Source organism: Saccopteryx leptura, chromosome 1, assembly GCF_036850995.1.
Source record: "Saccopteryx leptura isolate mSacLep1 chromosome 1, mSacLep1_pri_phased_curated, whole genome shotgun sequence".
Classification (NCBI taxonomy): Eukaryota; Metazoa; Chordata; class Mammalia; order Chiroptera; family Emballonuridae; genus Saccopteryx; species Saccopteryx leptura.
Window position 1 is genome coordinate 57,305,612 of NC_089503.1, and position 23,808 is coordinate 57,329,419.

Genomic DNA, 23,808 nt, shown 5'->3' on the forward strand with positions numbered 1-23,808 from the left:
CCAGCGACCTCAGCATTTCCAGGTCGAAGCTTTATCCACTGCACCACCACAGGTCAGGCAATACCTCTTTCATTGGTGGTCACGTGGAGTACTGTATGTGGTGGCTTCGCAAAGCATGGCATCACTCATGTACAGTACTACTTCCCGTGACACCTCACGGCTCTGGAAGCGCATCATATCACTTGTTACGGCTAGCAGTGACAAATACGGAACCGGACATTGACCATCTCATTAGCCAAAAGCAGGCCCATAGTTCCCATTGAAATACTGGTCAGTTTGTTGATTTAAATTTACTTGTCCTTTATTTTAAATATTACATTTGTTCCCGTTTTGTTTTTTTACTTTAAAATAAGATATGTGCAGTGTGCATAGGGATTTGTTCATAGTTTTTTGGGGTGTTTTTTTTTTGTATTTTTTCAGAAGCTGGAAACGGGGATAGACAGTCAGACAGACTCCCGCATGCGCCCAACCGGGATCCACCTGGCACGCCCATCAGGGGGTGACGATCTGCCCACCAGGGGGCAATGTTCTGCCCCTCCGGGGCGTCGCTCTGTTGCGACCAGAGCCACTCTAGCGCCTGGGGCAGAGGCCAAGGAGCCATCCCCAGCGCCCGGGCCATCTTTGCTCCAATGGAGCCTCGCTGCGGGAGGGGAAGAGAGAGACAGAGAGGAAGGAGAGGGGGAGGGGTGGAGAAGCAGATGGGCGCTTCTCCTGTGTGCCCTGGCCGGGAATCGAACCCGGGACTTCTGCACGCCAGGCCGACGCTCTACCACTGAGCCAACCAGCCAGGGTCTTGTTCATAGTTTTTTTATAGTCCGGCCCTCCACTGGTCTGAGGGACAGTGAACTGGCCCCCTGTGTAAAAAGTTTGGGGACCCCTGAGTTAGAACATCATCCCAAAGCACAGAGGTTGCTGGTTTTTTTGTTGTTGTTATTTTTAAAGGACCGTCCCAAATGTAGTCATTTTTTTTAAATTTATTCATTTTAGAGAGGAGAGGGAGAGACAGACAGAGAGAGAGAGAGAGAGAGAGAGGAGAGAGAGAGGAGCTGGAAGCATCAACTCCCATATGTGCCTTGACCAGGCAAGCTCAGGGTTTTGAACCAGCGAGCTCAGCATTTCCAGTTCGACGCTTTATCCACTACGCCACCACAGGTCAGGCCGAGGTTGCCGGTTTGATCTCTGATAGGGCACATATAGGAACAGATCGATGTTCTTATCTCTCTCTCTCTCGCTCTCTCCCTTTCTCTCTCTAAAATCAATTTGAGCCTGATCAGGCAGTTACACAGTGGATAGAGCATCGAACTCGGATGTGGAAGACCCAGGGTCAAGACCCTGAGGTCGCCAGCTTGAACGCACGCTCATCTGGTTTGAGCAAAGCTCACCAGCTTGGACCCAAGATCGCTGGCTTGAGCAAGGGGTTACTCAGTCTGCTGTAGCCCATGGTCAAGGCACATATGAGAAAGCAATCAATGAACAACTAAGGTGTTGCAACAAAAAACTGATGATTGATGCTTCTCATCTCTCTCCATTCCTGTCTGTCTGTTCCTATCTATCCCTCTCTCCGACTCTCTCTCTGTCTCTGTAAAAAAAAAAAAAATCAATTTGAAAAACATTTAAAAATGTCTGGGTGAGGGAGCCCCCTTTGCCAGCCTCATCTGTCTTAGCCTCAGGGGGCCTCAGGACACTAGCACTGAAGGAACAGGATCCCACTCTTCCTTCACTGTGGAAATGGGAGACTGAGATGGGGTGAAGGGAGCACCCTGCACAGGGCTCTCTCCCCTCAGGCCTTGTTCTCCTTCTCCACAGCTTCCTCTGCAGCAACAGAAAGACATGGCCTGGCCATTGACACCACCTCTGCTGCTGCTGGGCTGCATTTTGGCCTCCACGTGCAGTGCCAGAGACAGGACAGACCTGCTCAACGTCTGCATGGATGCCAAACACCACAAGACAGAGCCAGGCCCTGAGGACAAGCTGCATGACCAGGTATGGCTGGAGTGTGGCTCTGGCTGGGGAGGGGATTAGTTCTGACAGGAAAGAGGAAGTTAGGGTGTTGGGGGAAGGGTTGAGGGGTCAGACACCCCATTGTCTAGTTCTTGCTGAGAAGATAAAGGTTGGGCAGTGGTTTAGGCGATTTTAGGGGTGGCCTCCCCTGAATAGGATATCATGTCAGCAATAATATGGAATAATCATTTATTGAGTACTTACTAGGTAGGTATCATGTGTTTTCTGTACATGATTTCACTTTTCCCAGTGGCCCTTTGAGGTAGATATATGACATTTTCCACATGATACAAATGAGGAACGGGCCCAGAGAAGCATATGGACACCCAGAAGAACTGGACATGACCCGCCCTTGCAGTGGGGTCAGGGGAGGAGTGGGGTGGATACCTCCTAGACTTTGGGGGAGGATGGTTTTTCCTACTTTCGCTATGTGCCAGTCCCATGGAGTGCTAAGGGCAAAGAGGAAGGCCCTTTATGACTGGCACAGGGCAGAGCTGTTGTACTTTCACACATTCTATAAAACCTTATGCCACCTGGTTGCAATCATATTAGACTCCGTGTCTCCTTTTTATGACAACTATTGTTTAGGCTATCTTTTTAATCCTGGAATGAAGTTCAAAGCTAATAGAATCTATTTGTACATTTCATTTTTTTAAAATGATAGAGACAGAGAGAGCGAGAGACAGAGAGAGGGAGAGAGAGACAGAGAGAGGGACAGATAGGGACAGAGAGACAGGAAGGGAGAAAGATGAGAAACGTTAATTCTTGTTGCGGCACTTTAGTTGTTCATTGCTTTCTCATATGTGCCTTGACCAGGGCGCTACAGCAGAGTGAGTGACCCTTTGCTCAAGCAAGCGACCTTGGGTTTAAGCCAGCGACCTTGGGCTTCAAGCCAGTGACCTTTGGGCTCAAGCCAGCAAACATGGGGATCACATTTATGATCCCACACTCAAGCCGGTGACCCTGTGCTCAAGCTGGTGAGCCCATACTCAAGCGGATGAGCCCACACTCAAGCCAGCGACCTCAGGGTTTACAATCCGGGTTCTATGTGTCCCAGTCTGATGCTCTATTCACTGCACCACCACCTGGTCAGGTTGCACATTTAATTTTAAAATATCAACATAATCACCTGTAATGAAAAGGAGAAGCAAAAAAGAAAGTAATTTATAATAAAATAATTATACTTCAATATGTCAATTTTCCGGTTTAGCTACAATATAAGTCATTGCAAGGCCCAGCCTGTTAGTTCAATTGGTTAAAGCATCATCCCAGAACAGCATGATTGCAGGTTTGATCCCCAGTCAGGGCACATATGGGAAGCAACCAATGAACGCACAACTAAGTGGAACAACAAATGAATGCTTCTCTTTATCTCTCTTTTTCCCTTCCTCTCTCTGTCTCTCTGAAATCAATAATTTTTTAAAGTCATTGTGGGGAGTAAAGGGGGACAAATATTTGGTGACAGAAAATAATTTGACTTTAGTGATGGGCACACAACACAATCAACAGTTCAAATGCTACAGAAGTATTTACTTGAAAGCTATATACTCTTATTGATCACCATCACCCCATTTAATTCAGTTTCTAAATAAAAAAAAGAGTAACAAAAATAATAAAATAGAACAATTACAGTACTGTAAAAGAAAAAAATAAGTCATCATAAGCCTAACTGGCGGTGATGCAGTGATTGAGTGTCAGCCCCAGGCACTGAGGGCCCAGTTTGAAACCCTGAGGTTGCTAGCTAGAGCTTGGGCTCCTCCAGATGAGCACAGGCTCCCTAGCTTGAGTGTGGACACATCTACATGATCCCAAGGTCACTGGTTTGAGCCCAAGACTGCTGCCTTGAGCAAGGGGTCACTGGCTCGGATTGAGTGCTACCCTTAAGGCACATATGAGAAGCAATCTTTGAGTTGATGCTTCTCATCTCTCTCCCTTCCTGCTGCTCTCTCTAAAATTAAAAAAAAAAATCATTGGGAAATAGCACATTTCTTTTATTCACAAATCACTATGAATGGGACAGCTACAAATAAAGATTGATACAAGTGTATTCTATTGGACAGTTAAATGCTTTAAGATACTCTAAGCAGTGTTGCCATTGATGACACAAACTTTCTAAAATAGCGATTAACTCTAGTAACTCAAAACTTATAGCACAGCTTTCCATTTCATGGTGTTTGTTGTCCTGGAAAATTTGGTCTATATTAAAATGTGATAAACTATTGTGTGTCCATATGTGTCTATAAGTAAGATAAAGTTTGGTTTGAACTAGAAAATCATAAACATCTCTTTCATTTACTTTTTTAGCCAATGTTTCTGTGGGCCTGCTATGTGGCTGGTACTGGCCTCGCCACTGGGGGGACATGGATGTAATACTTGCCACAAATAAGGTCATTCAACAATAAACTACTGCATTGCGCACTCTCTTTCTTCTTTCACTCAAGATGTCACCTTGCAATAAGGTTTTTTTTTTTTTGTTTGTTTGTTTTTTGTATTTTTCTGAAGCTGGAAACGGGGAGAGACAGCCAGACAGACTCCTGCATGCGCCCGACCGGGATCCACCCGGCACGCCCACCAGGGGCTACGCTCTGCCCACCAGGGGGCGATGCTCTGCCCCTCCGGGGCGTCGCTCTGCCACGACCAGAGCCACTCTAGCGCCTGGGGCAGAGGCCAAGGAGCCATCCCCAGTGCCCGGGCCATCTTTGCTCCAATGGAGCCTTGGCTGCGGGAGGGGAAGAGAGAGACAGAGAGGAAGGAGGGGGGGTGGAGAAGCAAATGGGCGCTTCTCCTATGTGCCCTGGCCGGGAATCGAACCTGGGTCCCCCGCACACCAGGCCGACGCTCTACCGCTGAGCCAACCGGCCAGGGCCGCAATGAGGTTTTTCAAACTACTTTATTTAAAATTTCAACAATCATCCCAGTTCTGACCTGTGGTGGCTGAGTGGATAAAACATCAACCTGGAATGCTGAGGTCGCAGGTTTGAAATTCTGGATTTTCCCAGTCAAGGCACATATGGGAGTTGATGCTTCCTGCTCCTCTCTCTTCTCTCTCGCTCTACTCTCTAAAACAGAGGTCCCCAAACTACGGCCCACAGGCCGCATGCTAGCCCCTGAGGCCATTTATCCGGCCCCCACTGCACTTCCGGAAGGGGCACCTCTTTCATTGGTGGTCAGTGAGAGGATACATTCGCATCCTGTGCTCCTGGAGTACTGTATGTGGTGGTGCCACAAAGCGCGGCGGCACTCACGTACAGTACTACTTCCGGTGACGAGGGATGCACGCGTCATGGCTCAGGAAGCGCATCATATCACTTGTTACGGCTAGCAGTGACAAATATGGAACCGAACATTGACCATCTCATTAGCCAAAATCAGGCCCATAGTTCCCATTGAAATACTGGTCAGTTTGTTGATTTAAATTTACTTGTTTTTTAATTTAAATATTGTATTTGTTCCCATTTTGGTTTTTTACTTTAAAATAAGATATGTGCAGTGTGCATAGGGATTTGTTCATAGTTTTTTTTTATAGTTCGGCCCTCTAACAGTCTGAGGGACAGTGAACTGGCACCCCTGTGTAAAAAGTTTGGGGACCCCTGTTCTAAAATAAATAAAATCTTTAAAAAAAAATAAAAATTAAAAAGTTAAAAAAAAAAGAAACAACAATTATCTCTGGCCAGATAGCTCAGTTGGTTAGAGCATTGTCCTGAAGCACGGAGGTTGCTGGTTCGATCCTTGGGGCACATACAGGAATAGATCGATGTTCCTATATCTTTCTCCCTTTCTCTCTATAAAATCAATAAAATAAGCATAAAAATTTTTTTAAAAGAAAATAGTTAAAAAACAGATTTCAGGTCCTGGCCGGCTAGCTCAGTGATAGAGCGTCAGCCTGGCGTGTAGAAGTCCCAGGTTCGATTCCTGGCCAGGGCACACAGAAGAAGTGCCCATTTGCTTCTCTACCCTTCCCCCTCTACTTTCTCTCTGTCTCTCTCTTCCCCTCCTGCAGCCAAGGCTCCATTGGAGCAAAGTTGGCCTGGGCGCTGGAGATGGCTCTGTGGCCTCTGCCTCAGGTGCTAGAATGGTTCCGGTTGCAACAGAGCAACACCCCAGATGGGCAGAGCATCGCCCCCTGGTGGGCATACGGGGTGGATCCCGGTCAAGCACATGCGGAGTCTGTCTCTCTGCCTCCCTGCTTCTCACTTCAGAAAAATACAAAAAAAAACCCAACAAACAAACAAAAAACAAATTTCAACCATCACCCCATATTTCATATACCTATTCTCTGCTGTAAATTCCCCATATAATTGATCATATTCTTACAGAGCATATTTTTTCTCTTTTTTTAAAATTTTTTTTTATTTATTCATTTTAGAAAGGAGAGAGAGAGGGAGAGAAGAGAAAGACAGAGAGAGAGAAGGGGGGGAGGAGCAGGAAGCATCAAATCCCATATGTGCCTTGACCAGGCAAGCCCAGGGTTTTGAACCGGCGACCTCAGCATTTCCAGGTCGACGCTTTATCCACTGCGCCACCACAGGTCAGGCCATATTTTTTTCTCTTTTAGTGTCCTCCTATCTGTCTCCCCTGACCAGAATGTAAGACCCATGAAGACATATTTGTCTGTTCTGTTGTTTGCTATATTCCATCTAGAACAGTGGCTAACATAGAATAGGTACTAAACAATATTTTATTTAAATTAATAAATTTAAGAATTTTTAAATAAACTCTTTAGGGTTATATAAATGATAGTTTATTGTCCTCCCAAGACAGGGTTTCCCCCAAGCTCCCCAAACTCCCTGATCACACTGTTATAATTGAGTGTCCTCCAATTGAGTTCCTGGAGGCCAAGGACAGAGAGGTCCTCATAGAGATTGTTTCTAGGGCAACCTACCTGGGGCAGGAGAGCAAGAACCAAATAAGAGAGGCTGATGTGGCAGAAGTTCGCAGTGGGGGAAGGACTTTGTGCTGTGCCCAGTAAGAGGGCAAGCCTATAACTTTTTAGTAAAAGGTTTGTTTATGCCTTAAGCAAACCCTACCCATTGTTTTTGTGCATCTGGCTTAATATATCTTTGAAATAAGTGGTAACCAACTTCAAGAGAACACATAATCTTTTTTTTTTTTTTTTTTTTTTACAGAGACAGAGAGAGAGTCAGAGAGAGGGATAGACAGGGACAGACAGACAGAAATGGAGAGATGAGAAGCATCAATCATTATTTTTTTGTTGCTCGTTGCCACGCCTTAGTTGTTCATTGATTGCTTTCTCATATGTGCCTTGACCGCAGGTCTTCAGCAGACTGAGTAACTCCTTGCTGGATCCAGCAACCTTGGGTTGAAGCTGGTGAGCTTTGCTCAAACCAGATGAGCCCGCACTCAAGCTGGCTACCTTGGGATCTCGAACCTGGGTCCTCCACATCCCAGTCCAACGCTCTATCCACTGCGCCACCGCCTGGTCAGGCAGAACACATAATCTTAACTGTCCTATTATAAAGCCAGTAGCCAGGGCTACCATCACAGCAGCCCGGCCCATGCAAGTTCGCATTGGATTCGGACAGTCGGTAAAGAAACAAGGGAGCCAAGAACTGATGGGCCATCGCCTTTAATCCTAGCTTGCACCCGGCGGGCAAGTAATACATACACTGGGCTCCAAAACCCACTGTAAAGCCAGGAGCCACGGCTGCCACTATCAAAGCAGCCCGGCCCATGCAGGTTCGCATTGGATTCGGACAGTTGGTAAAGAAACAACGGAGCCAAAAACTGATGGGCCTTCATCTTTAATCCTAGCTTGCACCCGGCGGGCAAGTAAAAACACACTGGGCTCCAAAACCCACTCACATTCAGTGCTCACAAAGCTACTGACTTATCCGAGTTTCCTAGAATCAAAGGTTTCTAGCTCACCAGACTTATTCACCTCTGTTCCCCATCTCCTTCCTTCTCCAGCATCAAACTGCACAAACTCTGCACAAACTGGCTTCTCACTCAATACTCCGCCATCTTGGCTGCTTCTCCTGGCCTCCTCCACGTGGCCTTTCTGCTCTCTGCTGTGATCTCTCTGTTCTCTCATGCTATTCATCCCAGAAACCAAGAGAGAGGGCAAGCTCCCGGTCTGCCCCTATTTTATAGTGTAGAAATCCAAACCTTTAATCCAATATACAAAATAGGGAAGTCTCTAATACAAAGTCACTTATCTGAGTCAAGATGGGATTGTACCACCCCACATAAAAAAAGGGTGGGAAGCCCTGGCCGGTTGGCTCAGTGGTAGAGCGTTGGCCTGGTGTGCGGAAATCCCGGGCTCGATTCCCAGCCAGGGCACACAGGAGAGGCGCCCATCTGCTTCTCCACCCCTCCACCTCTCCTTCCTCTCTGTCTCTCTCTTCCTCTCCCGCAGCCGAGGCTCCATTGGAGCAAAGATGGCCCGGGCGCTGGGGATGGCTCCATGGCCTCTGCCCCAGGTGCTAGAGTGGCTCTGGTCGCAACAGATCGTCGCCCCAGATGGGCAGAGCATCGCCCCCTGGTGGGCATGCCGGGTGGATCCTGGTCGGGCGCATGCGGGAGTCTGTCTGACTGCCTCCCCGTTTCCAGCTTCAGAAAAATACAAAAAAAAAAAAAAAAAAAAGGGTGGGAAAGGCTTAATCCCAAAAGCAAGCCCCAGGCTACAAGGATTCTGCCTGCCCACAGCCTGCCCCCAATACACATTAATATCACCTGGGCAACAGCCTCCACATGGGCAGTGCCATCTTTAACAAAGTGAGCATAATATATTTTCTCTGCCCAACACCCACTCACATTCAGTGCTCACAAAGCTACTGACTTATCCGAGTTTCCTAGAATCAAAGGTTTCTAGCTCACCATACTTATTCACCTCTGTTCCCCCATCTTCTTCCTTCTCCCTGCACAAACTCTGCACAAACTGGCCTCTCACTCAACACTCCGCCATCTTGGCTGCTTCTCCTGGCCATGTGGCCTCCTTCTGCTCTCTGCTCTGCTCTCTCCTCTAATGATAATCTCAGGAACCAAGAGAGAGTAAGCTCCTGTTCTGCCCCCACTTTATAGTGTAGCTTCATAACCTCTAATCCAATATACAAAATAGGGAAGTCTCTAATACAAAGTCACTTATCTGGGGCATGATGGGATTGTACCACCCTACATCAAAAAGGGTGGGAAAGGCTTAGTCCCAAAACCAAGCCCCAGGCTACAATGATCCTGCCTGCCCACAGCCCACAGAGACACACATTAATATCACCTGGGCAATAGCCCCCACATGGGCAGCGCCATCTTTAACAAAGTGAGCATAATACATTTTATCTGCTCAACACCTATAATCCAATCTGAACCTTGCTTTCTCCCATCTTCCTGTAATCTTTCTTATTTCTCTCCTTAATTTCAAATGCATACAAGAAACTGTAAAACTGTCATTCTCCAGAGCATTTGAGGTCTTGTTTCCCATCAATTGTCTGCTTTGGCTCTGTTGGGCAGATAAAATGTATTATGCTCACTTTGTTAAAGATAACACGAGGAGGCCGTCGCCCAGGTGATATTAATGTGTGTTGGGGTGGGCTAAAGGCAGGTAGAATCCTTGTAGCCTGAGGCTTGGTTTTGGGATTAAGCCTTTCCTACCCTTTTTGCTGTAGGGCGGTACAATCCAATCATGCCTCAGAGAAGTGACTTTGTATTAGAGACTACCCTATTTTGTATATTGGATTAAAGGTTGTGAAGCTACACTATAAAATGGGGGCAGAATGGGACTTGGCTTCTGGGTTCCTGAGGTTAGCATGAGAGAGCGGAGAGAGTAGAGCCAGCAGCTAAAGGAGGCCACGTGGAGGAGGCCAGGAGAAGCAGCCAAGATGGCGGAGTGCTGAGTGAGATGCCAGTTTGTGTAGAGTTTGTATCTGGGATAAGGAAGGAGATGGGGAACTGAGGAGAATAAGGTTGGTGAGCTAGAAACCTTTGATTCTAGGAAACTCGGATAAGTCAGTGGCTTTGTGAGCACTGAGTGTGACTGGGTTTTGGAGCCTAGTGTGTATTTCTACTTGCCCGCCGGGTGCAAGGTAGGATTAAAGACTATGGCCCATCAGTTTTTGGCTCCGCTGTTTCTTTACCGACTGTCCGAATCCAATGCGAACCTGCATGTGAATGGCCACGATGGCGGCTCCTGGCCTTACATTTGGCGTAGTCTGTGGCAGGATTCGATACAGATTGGCAAGGAGCCTTTGAGCGGTGGAGTAGAGGACTGGCTAGTGTTAGGGTTCCCCATGGCTGTCCTTTTGGGGATCGTAGGCTGGCTGACTTTTACAGCCATGTGTGAGGAAACCGAGAGCTCTGTGGAAGAGGTTGCCCGGGACCTGCAAACCGAGCAGCGGAAGGAGGTGGAGCAAACACAGGATAAACCGATGCTGACCCTGGAGCTGGAGGAAATGCTGGAGGAGGAGGCCAACCAGGTGTTCGAGATTCGCCTGGAAATGGAGCAAATGCTGGAGGAGGACTCAGAGGTTCGTGAGTTGCAGCTTGCCCTGGATGTTGTGGAGAGCCAGCAGCGGCAGGAGGCCGCGGCTGAGGCTGAAGCTGAAGCTGAGGCCGGGTCCGGAGCTGCAAAGTCTGCGGAGCAGAAGGCGGCGGCAGCCTGGGGCTTGGGCCTGGCAGCAGGAGTTGGTGTTTTCAGTTCCTCTTTGGAGGATGAGAATTGGGCTGGAGTTGCAATTTGCAGTCTCCAGAAGATGGAAGCCCAGCTGGAAGGAGCACCTACTGCGGCCCCGGTAGGTCTGCGATTTTGGGACATAGGGCTGGACATGCTTTCCGGAGCAGAGATGGAAATGCTGACTGCCATTGCCACGTGCCCCTCTTTGGGACAGTGTAAAACCTGCCAGGACGGCAGGAATGAGGGGGGTGGCTGATGACCCACGTGCGTGGACTGATTTCCTGGACTATGACCGGAGTGGGCATTGGCTCCTTTGTTGGATGGACTTACGGATTACGGATTTTGGACAATGTGAAATACCCCGATGGGGGTGGGGGGTGGCTTTGCTGGAAGCACTCCCCTGCCCCGGGAAGCTTTTCCCATGGCTAGAAAGAAAGCGAGGACATTTTGCGCTTTGGGCAAAGTGCTCAGAGACTGGTGAAGTGTACCTTTGTAATTGTTGAAACTGTATTATTTTTGCTGTTTTAATTTGTGTAATGTTCTAATGTAATGCTCTAATTTCCTTGCACAGGGATGCTGGTGGTATAGATTGTGGGTAGTAAAGTGAGCATAGGGGTGGATTGTTGGGCAGATAAAATGTATTATGCTCACTTTGTTAAAGATAACACGAGGAGGCCGTCGCCCAGGTGATATTAATGTGTGTTGGGGTGGGCTAAAGGCAGGTAGAATCCTTGTAGCCTGAGGCTTGGTTTTGGGATTAAGCCTTTCCTACCCTTTTTGCTGTAGGGCGGTACAATCCAATCATGCCTCAGAGAAGTGACTTTGTATTAGAGACTACCCTATTTTGTATATTGGATTAAAGGTTGTGAAGCTACACTATAAAATGGGGGCAGAATGGGACTTGGCTTCTGGGTTCCTGAGGTTAGCATGAGAGAGCGGAGAGAGTAGAGCCAGCAGCTAAAGGAGGCCACGTGGAGGAGGCCAGGAGAAGCAGCCAAGATGGCGGAGTGCTGAGTGAGATGCCAGTTTGTGTAGAGTTTGTATCTGGGATAAGGAAGGAGATGGGGAACTAAGGAGAATAAGGTTGGTGAGCTAGAAACCTTTGATTCTAGGAAACTCGGATAAGTCAGTGGCTTTGTGAGCACTGAGTGTGACTGGGTTTTGGAGCCCAGTGTGTATTTTTACTTGCCCGCCGGGTGCAAGGTAGGATTAAAGGTTATGGCCCACCAGTTTTTGGCTCCATGGTTTCTTTACCGACTGTCCGAATCCAATGCGAACTTGCATGGGCTGGGCTGCTCTGATAGTGGCCCCGGCCGTGCCTGCTGGCTTTACAGGCTCAAAAAACTCATAAGAATTCTCTACAGGTTTGGATGTTTCTAACATCACCATGGGTAGGAGGCTCAGCAATGGTGGGTTCTCCCCACAGATCAGAACTCCACTACCTACTCACCTTCCTTTTGCTGATCATTTCTGAAGTCCTTAAGTGAGGCCCAGGGTCCTGGCTCAGGGCCCAAACCTCATTCCTGCGGAGGAGGAGCGTAAAGCACAAAAATGATCAGCCCCCAGGGCTGGGATGGAGGATGAGGAGCAGGAACAAATCCCATCATGAGGAATTTTCATCAATGATCTAAGTGGTCTAGGTGGCCATTCTCTAATCAGGAAAAGGCTGAGCTGGGCATGTCAAGTCAGGAGGGAGGCCTGAGGGTTCCAGAGAGACCTTCAGAGGATTTAACCTTCTCAGATGGTCACAGGACTTAGGTAAGTCTACTCAGAGAGGGGGTGGGGAAAGCAGGACATGAGAGACAGGAGTCAGTTTCTTTGCAAACCCTTTGGGCTTTCCTTCTTGGCTAATTTCCCTCTAGCAATCCAGCTGCCTCCTCTAATTCTCTGTCCCCTTCTGCTCCAGGGGCCCAGATCTGTGGCCTTCCACAAGGTCCGGGGGCCCCCATCTTTCCAGGGTATTGACTCCCACATCTGCATCCAAGCTGGACGCTTCCCCAGCACTTTCACCTCTGCAACTGCTTTCGCAGGTCGCACACAACAGGCACCTTGACAAAATCACATTCGGCATTTCCTCCTGCCCAGATCTGCTCCTCCCCTCTTTCCTTCTCTCACCAGTAGCAGTGTCACCATGGTCTCGGGGTGAAAAAAGAAAGGCTTCTGTCCTCGGCCAGGGTGGGAGTGGTAGGAGTCTAAATTAGACCAGACTCTGAAGTGCTATAGAGAGGAGACCTGTGTAGGTGGGTGAGTAGGCGATGGCAGCGAGGCAGGATAGTAAGAAACTAGGGAAATTCCTTGGCAAGCCAAATGGAGAAACTGAGAAAAATAGCTGAATAGACTGGCTGAGCAATTTACAGCCAGATGCAGAATGTCACCTCCCTAGAGATATTATCTACACCTCATTTGTACTTTAGCTCTATTGGAATCATCCCCTAAGACCACCCCTAAACTCCCAGTCTTTAAAAACCCTCAAAAACAAAGGACACACCTCTCTCCCTCCCATGCCTTTTCTTCCTTCTTCCCCTTTTCTTCCCACAGACATGAATTTCCTAAACTCTAAGGGTCCCCAGGAGACTTGCAACCAGGGGCGCAATGCGCAGGGGCAGCTCATCCGGGGCCAACCCCCTGAACCCGTCTCCAGGCCCCCTTTTCTCTGACTCCCAGTGAGCCAAAGCAGCCCTGACCAGCCTCTCCTGTTGTTCTATTCTAAACCCTTTCTTGTTTCTTGCCTTTCTTGTCCCTAGCTTTAATAAATGCACTCAAAATCACCTGGATTGGTGCTGTGAAATTTTCCCTATACAAAGTCAAAAACCCTCACATTACCAGAAACCTGAAGGGCCAGGTCTGCTGTTTGGTGACAGCAGGAGAGCTGCAATCTTGAAACAATTGAGGCATTGGTCATCAAGCAACATCTGTGATTTTGCAGCTGGGGGCTGAGCTATGCCTGGGGCTGATGAGGTTGAAGGAGTTAGTGGCTCTGTAAATTGGTAACATGGAAGCTCTTTGCTCTCTACAGCTGGCTGGGAGCTCAGAAGCCTTCACTCCAGCCCTTGCGCTGCCATTGGCTGTCCTGATTCGCTGAGTCTCATTCTTGTCTGGATAACAGGGCAGGGGTGTTGGAAGTTGACCAGATTATTTTAGGGACCCTGGTAACTCATGCTACAAGGTTTTATCAGACTTAAGTTTTGGGGAAAAAATTAAGTAAGTGGGGCTTGGGGACTGGCATTAGGCCAGCATCATTTTTTTTTTTAGGCCCGCACTATTAATCCACCCCCTCCATGGAGGCCTGGCTGGCTGGTGACCACATGCAATAATTAACTGCTGAATGGCCTTCGCCCGATCCCAGGCTCCACTCTTGGGCCACATTCCCACCGCCTGACCAAACTGCCTGTCTCCTTGGCCACTAAACCACAGCCATTCCTGGAGGAAGGCGAGGGGAAGGAGCTGTAGAGCAGAGCACCTCTGAGCTAGACAGAGCCACCTCCACTCCCAGGTAGGCCCCCTCTCCCCCCGACAGCAAGTCCTCTGGTACTCGCAGGGTGTGCTAAAGGGTTTGCGGAACTGGGAGGGTCCACTTTGATTACAGTGCAGAGAATCCAGAAGTGGAGACTGAGGCCCAGAGCAGAGTAGGGCCTGCCCAAGGTTAAAGTACAAGTTAGTGTCCATCTCCGAACCAGGGCTCTTGCCTTTCAGCACAGCACTGACTTCTCAGTGCTTTAAGTCTGGGCTCTGAGGTGTGTGTGTATTGAGGGTGATGGTTATCGGTGGTGGGGGTCACACCTGGTGTAGCTGAGTCTAGAAATGTGGGGAGGGGCTTGTAGAGTGACATAGGAGGGACAGAGAGGAAGAGACCTCTGGCTCTAGAAAGCAACCGCAGTTAGAAAAACTGCTGACTGACCAGTGGGATCCAATAGAACCTGGGTGTTCTCAGCCCCCACCGCCACTCCCCCAGTACTCTGCATCAGTTGCTCCCATGAGGGGCTCAGCACAGAGATGGTAACAGGGGACAAAAGCTGAAGGAGCTCTGGAGTTAAGAATCCCAGAGTCAGACTTGGGTGGTCCATGCTCTGTGACTAGGAGCACATCCCTCAAACTATGCCCATCTGATTCCTCAATCTGTGCTCAGCTGGCTATCATTTGCTGGGGTCTCCCTCCCACACACATTTAATCCTCAGATGAGAAAAGTAAGCCTCAGGATAATTTCAGTTATTTTTCCCCAAGGTCAAGTAGGAGGTGAATGTGAGGGCTGAGATGGTGGATAGGCTGGTCTGAAACCCTGTGCTAGACTACTAGACTTTGTTCCTCCAAGGAGCTTGATCCAAAGAATCACCTGGTGGTCCCTGAGAGTACAGGTTGGGTCCTGGAATGAGTAAATCAGCAAGTGATAGAATGAATGAACACTGGAATAAATAAAGTAGCAGAATATGGATTGTGGAAGGGTATGGGTGTCGGCAAAAAAGGTTCTAAAGTAACCTCACAGGGTGATCTGATAAATTCTTAACTAGGCAGGTCATGGTGGTTAGTCATGCCCCAGGTCAGGGGTCGGGAACCTATGGCTCGCGAGTCAGATGTGGCTCTTCTGATGGCTGCATCTAGGTCCCAGACACATCTTTTTTTCTTCTTTTTTATGTATTTTTTTTCCCTGAAGTTGGAAACGGAGAGGCAATCAGACAGACTCTCACATGCGCCAGACCGGGATCCACCCGGTATGCCCACCAGGGGGCGATGCTCTGTTTCAACCAGGGCCATTCTAGTGCCTGAGCATGGAGCCATCCTCAGCGCCGGGGCCAACTTTGCTCCAATGAAGTCTCGGCTGCGGGAGGGGAAGAGAGACAGAGAGGAAGGAGAGGGGGAGGGGTGGAGAGCAGATGAGTGCTTCTTCTGTGTGCCCTGGCCGGGAATCGAACCCGGGACTCCTGCACGCCAGGCCGATGCTCTACCACTGAGCCAACTGGCCAGGCCAACATTATTTTTTTTAATTGAAGATTTGTCTGGGGCTCTGGCCGGTTAGCTCAGTGGTAGAGCATCGGCCTGGCGTGCAGGACTCCCGGGTTCGATTCCCGGCCAGGGCACACAGGAGAAGCGCCCATCTGCTTCTCCAGCCCTCCCCCTCTCCTTCCTCTCTGTCTCTCTCTTCCCCTCCCACAGCTGAGGCTCCACTGGAGCAAAGATGGCCCGGGCGCTGGGGATGGCTCCTTGGCCTCTGCCCCAGGCGCTAGAGTGGCTCTGGTTGCAAAAGAGCGACACCCCGGAGGGGCAGAGCGTCGCCCCCTGGTGGGCGTGCCGGGTGGATCCCGGTCGGGCGCATGCGGGAGTCTGTCTGACTGTCTCTCCCCGTTTCCGGCTTCAGAAAAATACAAAAAAAAAATAAATAAATAATAATAATGTTAAAAATATAAAACATTCTCATGTATTACAATCCATTCATTTCCTACCGCTCATGTTCATGGTTGCGGGTGGCTGTAGCCAATCACAGTTGTCCTCCAGGACAACACCAAATTTTTATTGGACAATGCATAACGTACACGGGTTGTTGTATGGCTCTCATGGAATTACATTTTAAATATATATATATATTTTTTAATTTTATTTATTTATTTTTTTTTTACAGAGACACAGAGAGAGAGAGAGAGAGGGATAGACAGGGACAGACAGACAGGAAAGGAGAGAGATGAGAAGCATCAATCATCAGTTTTTCGTTGCGCGTTGTGACACCTTAGTTGTTCATTGATTGCTTTCTCATATGTGCCTTGACTGTGGGCCTTCAGGAGAGCGAGTAACCCTTTGCTGGAGCCAGTGACCTTGGGTCCAAGCTGGTGAGCTTTTGCTCAAACCAGATGAGCCCGTGCTCAAGCTGGTAACCTCGGGGTCTCGAACCTGGGTCCTTCCGCATCCCAGTCCGACGCTCTATCCACTGCGCCACCGCCTGGTCAGGCTGGAATTACATTTTAAAATATGTGTCATTCATGGCTCTCTCAGCCAAAAAGCTTCCCGACCCCTGCCCCAGGCATATATCTTCTTTTAGTAAAAGGATTATTTTTGCCTTAAGCAAATCTGTCCATATTAATACCATTTGACCCCTTTCAGACCCATCCTTCCATACCTGACCCAGATCTCCTCTTCTAAAGCTTGCAAGAGGTAATCTGACCCCTACCTTGCTTTCTCCCACTGTCATGTACAGTTAGTTCCTTCCCTTCCCTCCTTAGTCGTAAAAGAGATTGCAAACTGTTTTTTTGGGTTTCTTTGAAGCTTTTTTTAAAATTATTCAGTCTGTTGAGATCTTGCTTCCAGACAGATCTTCTCTTTGATTCAAATTAACTCTTATAAAATTCTCTATAGTTTTGGATGTTTCTTAGGTCAACAAGGGTGAGGAGGGGGTGAGGAGGAAAAGAAGAGCTATGTGGGAGTTCAGTCCCAGACTTCCCCAAGCCCTGCTAGGCTGAGAGCCTGGAGGCTGCCCAGCTCAGGTCCTGTCCATGAGGCCCAGGCAAGACAGTCGAGTTCTACAGAAGAAGGGGGCAGCGTGGAGGCAAGGCAACTTTGTGTGCGGAGGCCATATATGCTTTAGGAGCTGAGTGTTTTAGGAGAGGCAGGCACCTGCCGCACCTGCTGACCAGCGGGCTGAGGGAACCGTTACCTCCCAAGGCTCAGTGTCTGAGGTCAGGAGGTTAGGTGCTATGAAGGCTGAGTGGAGGCAGCTAGCTCTGCGGCACGGGGCTCAGGAGCCTCCCAGGGCCCCAGGGGCTATCTAGCTGGCTGCCAATGCCCACCCACCAAGCCTCTGTGCCCTGTGATATCCCCCAGGCCACACGGGCTCTGGGAGAGGCCAAATGATAAGGCTGAAAATGGCTGGAGGCCAGGCTTAAAAAAAAAAAAAAAGGTCTGCAGCTTATTTGGAGCTTCCAAAACTAAGATATTGTTGTAAACTTTTTCACGAAGTTTTTGGTGTCAAAAATCTGACCTGGAAATTAATATGAGGTTATTACAGTGGTTTTTTTTTAATTTTTAAAATTTTTTAATTTTTATTTATTCATTTTAGAAAGGAGAGCGAGAGGGGGAGAGAGAGAGAGGAGAGAGGGGGGGGGGGAGGAGCAGGAAGCATCAACTCCCATATGTGCCTTGACCAGGCAAGCCCAGGGTTTCGAACCGGTGACCTCAGTGTTTCCAGGTTGACGAAAGTGTCCACTGTGCCACCACAGGTCAGGCCAGGTTATTACAGTTTTTATTTATCCCTCTGGCATTAACCATTTCACCACAGAAAGTATACCTGCTTGTTGAGTGCATGTAAATCATATTACCTGATTTTGTGTTACCTTTTATAAAATCCTAAAAATTATAGATGCTGAAACATTTGCCTTCAATGATTTTGAACAAGGAATGTGGACCTATGGCAATCTCCTGGCTATTTTTGCATTTTGCCCAAATCTCATCCCTTAGTTGTACCACTTGATCCCCATGATCACATGGGGAAGTCAGTGAGGCTACCCAGACTGACTATACAGGAAGGTGGTATCTGATCCCAACCCTCACTGAGAGGCTGGGAAGACTAGGGGATAGAGGGAAAGGGCTGTAAACTGTCTCAGGCTTTCTGGAGCCTCCACCCACCTGGGTCTGTTCCCACACCTGAAGCCCCACCTCCACTTCCCTTGGTGTCACTGACCACACAGCTCTTCCTTCAGGGACTGACATGGCTCGAACAATGACAACACAGCTGTTGTTCCTGCTGGCGTGGGGGGGCGCGGTATGGGCGACCCGACCCAGGACTGAGCTTCTCAACGTCTGCATGGACGCCAAGCACCACAAGGAAAAGCCAAGCCCGGAGGACGAGCTGCATGAGCAGGTGGGCCGAGGTCAAGGGGGGGTGGTCTGGCTGGGTGGGGAGGAACTGACTCAGGAAGAAAAAAGCTACAGATGAATTATTAAATTCTCTTTATGCCTGAGGAGTCAGACCTTCCGGTTGTCAGACATAGACAGACCTTGGCGTAGAGTGTCTGTCTATGGAGTGTCTGAAACTCCGCCCCATGGGCCTCTGGGGGCCTTGAAGGAGGCATCAGGGCACTTGGGAGCCCTGGAAGGAAACTCAGGATTCCAGGAAGCGGCAGGGACCGTGGGCACCTGCTCCCGGGTTTCCCAGCCCACATCTCACTCTCCGGTTTGTCTGTTATAATTTGTTCTCTGTGTGATATTTGTCATCAGAATAAAAAGCTGAGAAATCTCTTTTTTAAAAAATCTAAAAAACCTAATCTGAGCAACTGCTTAACATAAACCATGGGCTAGGGTGGCCAGTACATTGTCAACAGCTCAGCTTCTTGGCTGCTAGGTTTCTGTCCTACACAAATCAGGAAGCAGCCCAGAGAGGGGCCGGGGACGTGACACTGGAGATACCCCTCCTGGGGGGTTGGTTTCGATTTCAGTTTAGACAGGGTGACCCCTTCGAGGATCTGAGAGGAGAAGGTGCGCATGGCACACAGTGGCTTCTTTTCTGCCAGCCCCAAACAACTCAGGAAATGTGGATCTCCCAGGCGTGAGTCTGGGTGCTAAGCACCTTGATTCAAGCATCTACCAAACACTTCCATTGGATTTGAGGTCTCCTACTTATGACAATTATTTTGTCACAACCCCTTTAATAACCTGGACCTACATAAATATATATATATTTATATATATATATTTTTTTTTTACAGAGGCAGAGATAGACAGGGACAGACAGACAGGAACAGAGAGAGATGAGAAGCATCAATCATCAGTTTCTCGTTGCGCGTTGTGACTTCTTAGTTGTTCATTGATTGCTTTCTCACATGTACCTTGACCTTGGGCCTTCAGCAGACCGAGTAACCCCCTGCTGGAGCCAGCGACCTTGGGTCCAAGCTGGTGAGCTCTTTGCTCAAGCCAGATGAGCCCACGCTCAAGCTGGCGAACTCGGGGTCTCGAACCTGGGTCCTTCTGCATCCCAGCCCGACGCTCTATCCACTGCGCCACCACCTGGTCAGGCAATATTTGTAAAAACCAATTTGATGCCTAAACTTTAAAAAAACAAACAAAAGGAAGTCACTTTAAAAAAAAATTTATTTTATTGATTTTAGAGAGGAAGGGAGAGAAAGAGACAGGAATGTTGATATGTTCCTGTATATGCCCTGACTGGGGATTGACCTGGCTACCTCTGCACTTCTGGATGATGCTCTAACCAACTGAGCTATTTGGCCAGGGAAAATTTTTTAATTGATTTTTGAGAAAGAGAGAGTGAAAGAGGAGGGAGATGTGGGAAGTATCAACTCATAGCAGTTAGTTCCCATATGTGCCTTGACCAGACAAGCCCAGGGTTTGAAACATGCGACCTTGGCATTCCAAGTCGATGCTTTACCCACTGCACCACCACAGTTCAGAAGTCTCTTGTAACGTGCACTCCAACATGTAAATGTGCATTTGACCTCATTAGCAGGTAGTTGTCTCAGTCTCCTGTTTGTGCTCGGTTTGAATCACTGAGCAACAGCTGCTAGCGCAGACTGACAAGTAGTGCTATAACTTGGATTCTTCCAGCGGCCTTGACTTTAACTTTTTCAGCCTATATATTTCTTAAAGTGCACATTTTATTATTTTGTTTTATACTAAATTCTAGGCTGTAGGTTTCCATTTATTCAATAAGAATATTGAGTATTTATGTAACTAGAAGTATTCTGGGCCCTGGCCGGGTAGCTGAGTTAGTCAGAGTGTTGTCCTGATACACCAGGGTTGCAGGTTTGGCCCCATCTCCCATCAGGACCCGTACAAATCAACCAATGGGAAGAAAAGAATCAACTAATGAATGTATAAATAAGTGGAACACCAAATTCTCTCTCTCTCTCTCTCTTTCTCTCTCTCCCTTATATCTCTAAATAAATAAATTACAAAAATAGCCACAAAAAATTATTCTGAGGTTAGAATTTCACTTGCTTCCTTACCTCCAGGTCTTTGTTACCTTCTCAAAGAAGCTTGATTGGACCATTCTACAAAATTGCAATTTCACATTCCTCTCCCCTGCTTTATTTTTCTCCAAAGCAATTATGCTGTGAGAAGTGTTCATTGCTGTGTCCTCAGTTCCTAGAAAAGTGCCTGGGTTAGAGTAAGTAGGTCCTGAGCTCAATCAAGATTTGAATTAATTAATTTTATAATGACCGCATCTCCCAAAAGAGGGCCCCCTAACAACATGTACTTCTCTAAAAGACTAACTACCTTAGGGGGACCAAGGATTCAAAAGGGAGAAGCCACTTGTGGAGATATTTGGTGCTGGGGGAAGAACTTAGTCCTGTGTCTTCCCCACCCAGTGCAGTCCCTGGAAGAAGAATGCCTGCTGCTCTGTCAACACCAGCCAGGAAGCCCATAAGGATGTTTCCTACCTGTACAGATTCAACTGGGACCACTGTGGCCCAATGGCACCGACCTGCAAGCGCCACTTCATCCAGGACACCTGCCTGTATGAGTGCTCCCCCAACCTGGGGCCCTGGATCCAGCAGGTGCGAGTGTCCTCCCCACGTCTGCTTCCCAGACAGCTCCTCCCACTGCCTCTCCAGCTTGGGCTACTCAGGGCTGGCTGCTGAGAAGCCTCGGCCTGAGTCCTTTTCCCCTGCTGCCGTCTCCCAGGTGGACCAGAGCTGGCGTAAGGAGCGGATCCTGAACGTGCCCCTGTGCAGAGAGGACTGTGAGAGCTGGTGGGAAGACTGCCGCACCTCCTACACCTGCAAGAGCAACTGGCACACGGGCTGGAACTGGACCTCAGGTGAGGGCTGGGCGGGTGGGGAGGGCGGGACTGGGAGGCCGAGGGTGGGGGTGTGAGACGGGTATATGAAGGGGTAGAGTTGTGAGGCTGGCAGAACCAGAGATGGTTCGGGGCCCAGTGGCTAAAGGCCTTCCACCCTCCTCAGGGTCTAACCAGTGCCCAGTGAAGGCTGCCTGCCGTCCCTTTAATTTCTACTTCCCCACGCCTGCTGCTCTGTGCAATGAAATCTGGAGTCACTCCTACGAAGTCAGCAACTACAGCCAAGGGAGTGGCCGCTGTATCCAGATGTGGTTCGACCCGGAACAGGGCAACCCCAATGAGGAAGTGGCAAGGTTCTATGCTGAGGCCATGAATGGGGCCGTGCTCCGTGGGGCCTGGCCTCTCCTGCTTGGCCTGACCCTAATGCTGCTCCTGCTGCTTGGCTGAGCTCCTTTCACTGCCTGCTACCTAGTCATCCTCGCCCAGGTCAGCCCAACAGCTCAGCTCCCATGGTGAAAACTCTGTCCAACAGTATGAATAAACCAGATACCCCACATGTGTCTTGTGAATAATTTGAGTGTGAACGGGAATGTGACTTTTGCTTCCCAGTTCCCATTGATTGAAGCCAGTGCGACTTGGTCACTTCCCTGCTTTGATACATGCTATGAATTTGCCAGATGCTTAACTATTCTTTTAACCAAGGACATAGTCATAGTTTTCAACTTTATTTTTTTTATTGCATCTCTAGAATCAGGCCTAGGATTTTATCACTTAAATTGGACCCAAGCTTCCCAGGGTGGACTGTTCTGCTCTGCTCAGTTTTCCAGTAGACGAGGGGAATGGGCGGGCCCAGCATGTTCTGGATGGCTGCCTGGGAAGAGGTGCAGGAGGCTAGCAAGAGCCATACCCCACTACAGCTAAAGCTGATACTCTTTTTTAATTTTATTTTATTTTATTTATTTATTTTTTGTATTTTTCTGAAGTTAGAAACGGAGAGGCAGTCAGACAGACTCCCGCATGCGCCCAACTGGGATCCACCCGGCATGCCCACCAGGGGGTGATGCTCTGCCCATCTGGGGCATTGCTCTGTTGCAACCAGGGCCATTCTAACACCTGAGGCAGAGGCCATAGAGCCATCCTTAGCGCCCGGGGCCAACTTTGCTCCAATGGAGCCTTGGCTGCCGGAGGGGAAGAGAGAGACAGAGAGGAAGGAGAGGGGGAGGGGTGGAGAAGCAGATGGGCACTTGTCCTGTGTGCCCTGGCCAGGAATCGAACGCAGGACTCCTGCACGCCAGGCCGACGCTCTACCACTGAGCCAACCGGCCAGGGTCTAAAGCTGATACTCTTAAAGCACTACATGCCAGCCATTGTCCTAAACACTTTATAATTGTTCCCATCGGGTGTCTCATTTTACACAGGTGAAAGTGGGCACATAAATAAAGGAACATGGCTGAAGCCATACCCTGTATAAGAGCGAGGATTCCACTCTAGGCAATCTGGCTCTTGAGAACAAACTCTTAGCCTATGGAGCGGGTAAATATGTGCATGTTAAAGGGGTACTGAATCCACACCTGACCGGAGGAGCTGGGCCTGAGCTGCTCTGGCAGAGCTAGAACTGGATCTCAAACCCAGATTCCTAGAACAGGTTCTAAACCAATGATTTGATTGATTTGTTAGGCAGTGATCTTGCATTAAGTATAGGTAGGAGTTGTAATGTGTGGGGTAGTGTGTAATAGTACCATACTGAATATCTCTGGCTTAACACAACTATTTCTTGCTCAAATGATGGTGATTAATGTGAGTTGTTGGGGATTCTACTTGGCACTCAGCGACCCAGGTTAACGGGGGCTCCATCTCATCACACACTTCTACCAGTCAGGAATAGGGAACTTGGTGAATTCCAAATAGGCTCTTAAACTTCCACCTATCACTTATTTTGTTGGTCAGTTCAAGTTATGACCATGACTAACTTCAAGGAGGCCAGGGAAATACAATCTTACATGTGCTCAGAAAAAAAGGGAATCTGAGTGTTTGTCACAGATCTAATGACTACCACAAAGCGTGTTAATGTCATGTCATGGTCGGTATGTTTCATGCCATGGCCATGGTTACAAATTTATTTTTTCAGTTTGTTTCTGGTAAGAAGGATGAGGATCAACTCTTAGAATCTATAAAAAAGAACTATATGAACATGAAAAGTGAAACAATCCAGTGGCTACCACCCTAAATAATATTATGAACAAGGTCAAAGATGTGTCATATTTTCTATAGAGCCAGTCTATTTTCAATAGATGTGTTTATTTTCTATAGAAACCAGACTTGTTTACAGATGTATTAGAATTAGTGAAATTTAAGGTTAGAATCACCTCAATCCAATATACCTTATCGAAGCTGTATTGTGTTGTTCAGGAAACATTTATAAAAATACTTGTCTGAACCTCACTTCTGAGCT

General features: G+C 48.3%; 1 protein-coding gene and 2 long non-coding RNA genes across 5 annotated transcripts in view; 1 reads left to right on the forward strand and 2 right to left on the reverse strand.

The window, feature by feature from the left end:
* Nucleotides 1-23,808, reverse strand: part of LOC136394498 (uncharacterized) — a 54,107-nt gene that overhangs the window by 8,825 nt on the left and 21,474 nt on the right. The window lies entirely within an intron of this gene.
* Nucleotides 1,810-21,914, forward strand: LOC136394430 (folate receptor alpha-like). Of its 3 annotated transcripts, none has more exons than XM_066367573.1 (5): nt 12,224-12,382; nt 18,304-18,464; nt 20,926-21,114; nt 21,242-21,377; nt 21,523-21,914. In XM_066367573.1, exons 2-5 carry the CDS (start codon nt 18,312-18,314, stop codon nt 21,801-21,803), a joined length of 759 nt encoding a protein of 252 aa, XP_066223670.1. In that variant the 5' UTR covers nt 12,224-12,382; nt 18,304-18,311; the 3' UTR covers nt 21,804-21,914. The 3 variants fall into 3 exon arrangements, with proteins under 3 accessions (XP_066223679.1, XP_066223670.1, XP_066223663.1); XM_066367566.1 differs by lacking the exon at nt 12,224-12,382 and adding an exon at nt 13,960-14,117; XM_066367582.1 differs by lacking the exons at nt 12,224-12,382; nt 18,304-18,464 and adding an exon at nt 1,810-1,983.
* LOC136394501 (uncharacterized) lies at nt 12,267-13,582 on the reverse strand. Its single transcript, XR_010749201.1, has 3 exons — nt 13,448-13,582; nt 12,740-12,841; nt 12,267-12,388 (listed from the first exon to the last, which is right to left on the reverse strand). It is a non-coding gene; the product is annotated as an uncharacterized lncRNA (long non-coding RNA).

Excerpts from the sequence above, each read along its gene's own strand:
- LOC136394430 (XM_066367582.1), top strand. The coding sequence starts at position 1,831 with ATGGCCTGGCCATTGACACCACCTCTGCTGCTGCTGGGCTGCATTTTG. Across the intron at positions 1,984-20,925 it reads AGGACAAGCTGCATGACCAG|TGCAGTCCCTGGAAGAAGAA; the intron begins GTATGGCTGGAG and ends TTCCCCACCCAG. Across the intron at positions 21,115-21,241 it reads TGGGGCCCTGGATCCAGCAG|GTGGACCAGAGCTGGCGTAA; the intron begins GTGCGAGTGTCC and ends GCCGTCTCCCAG.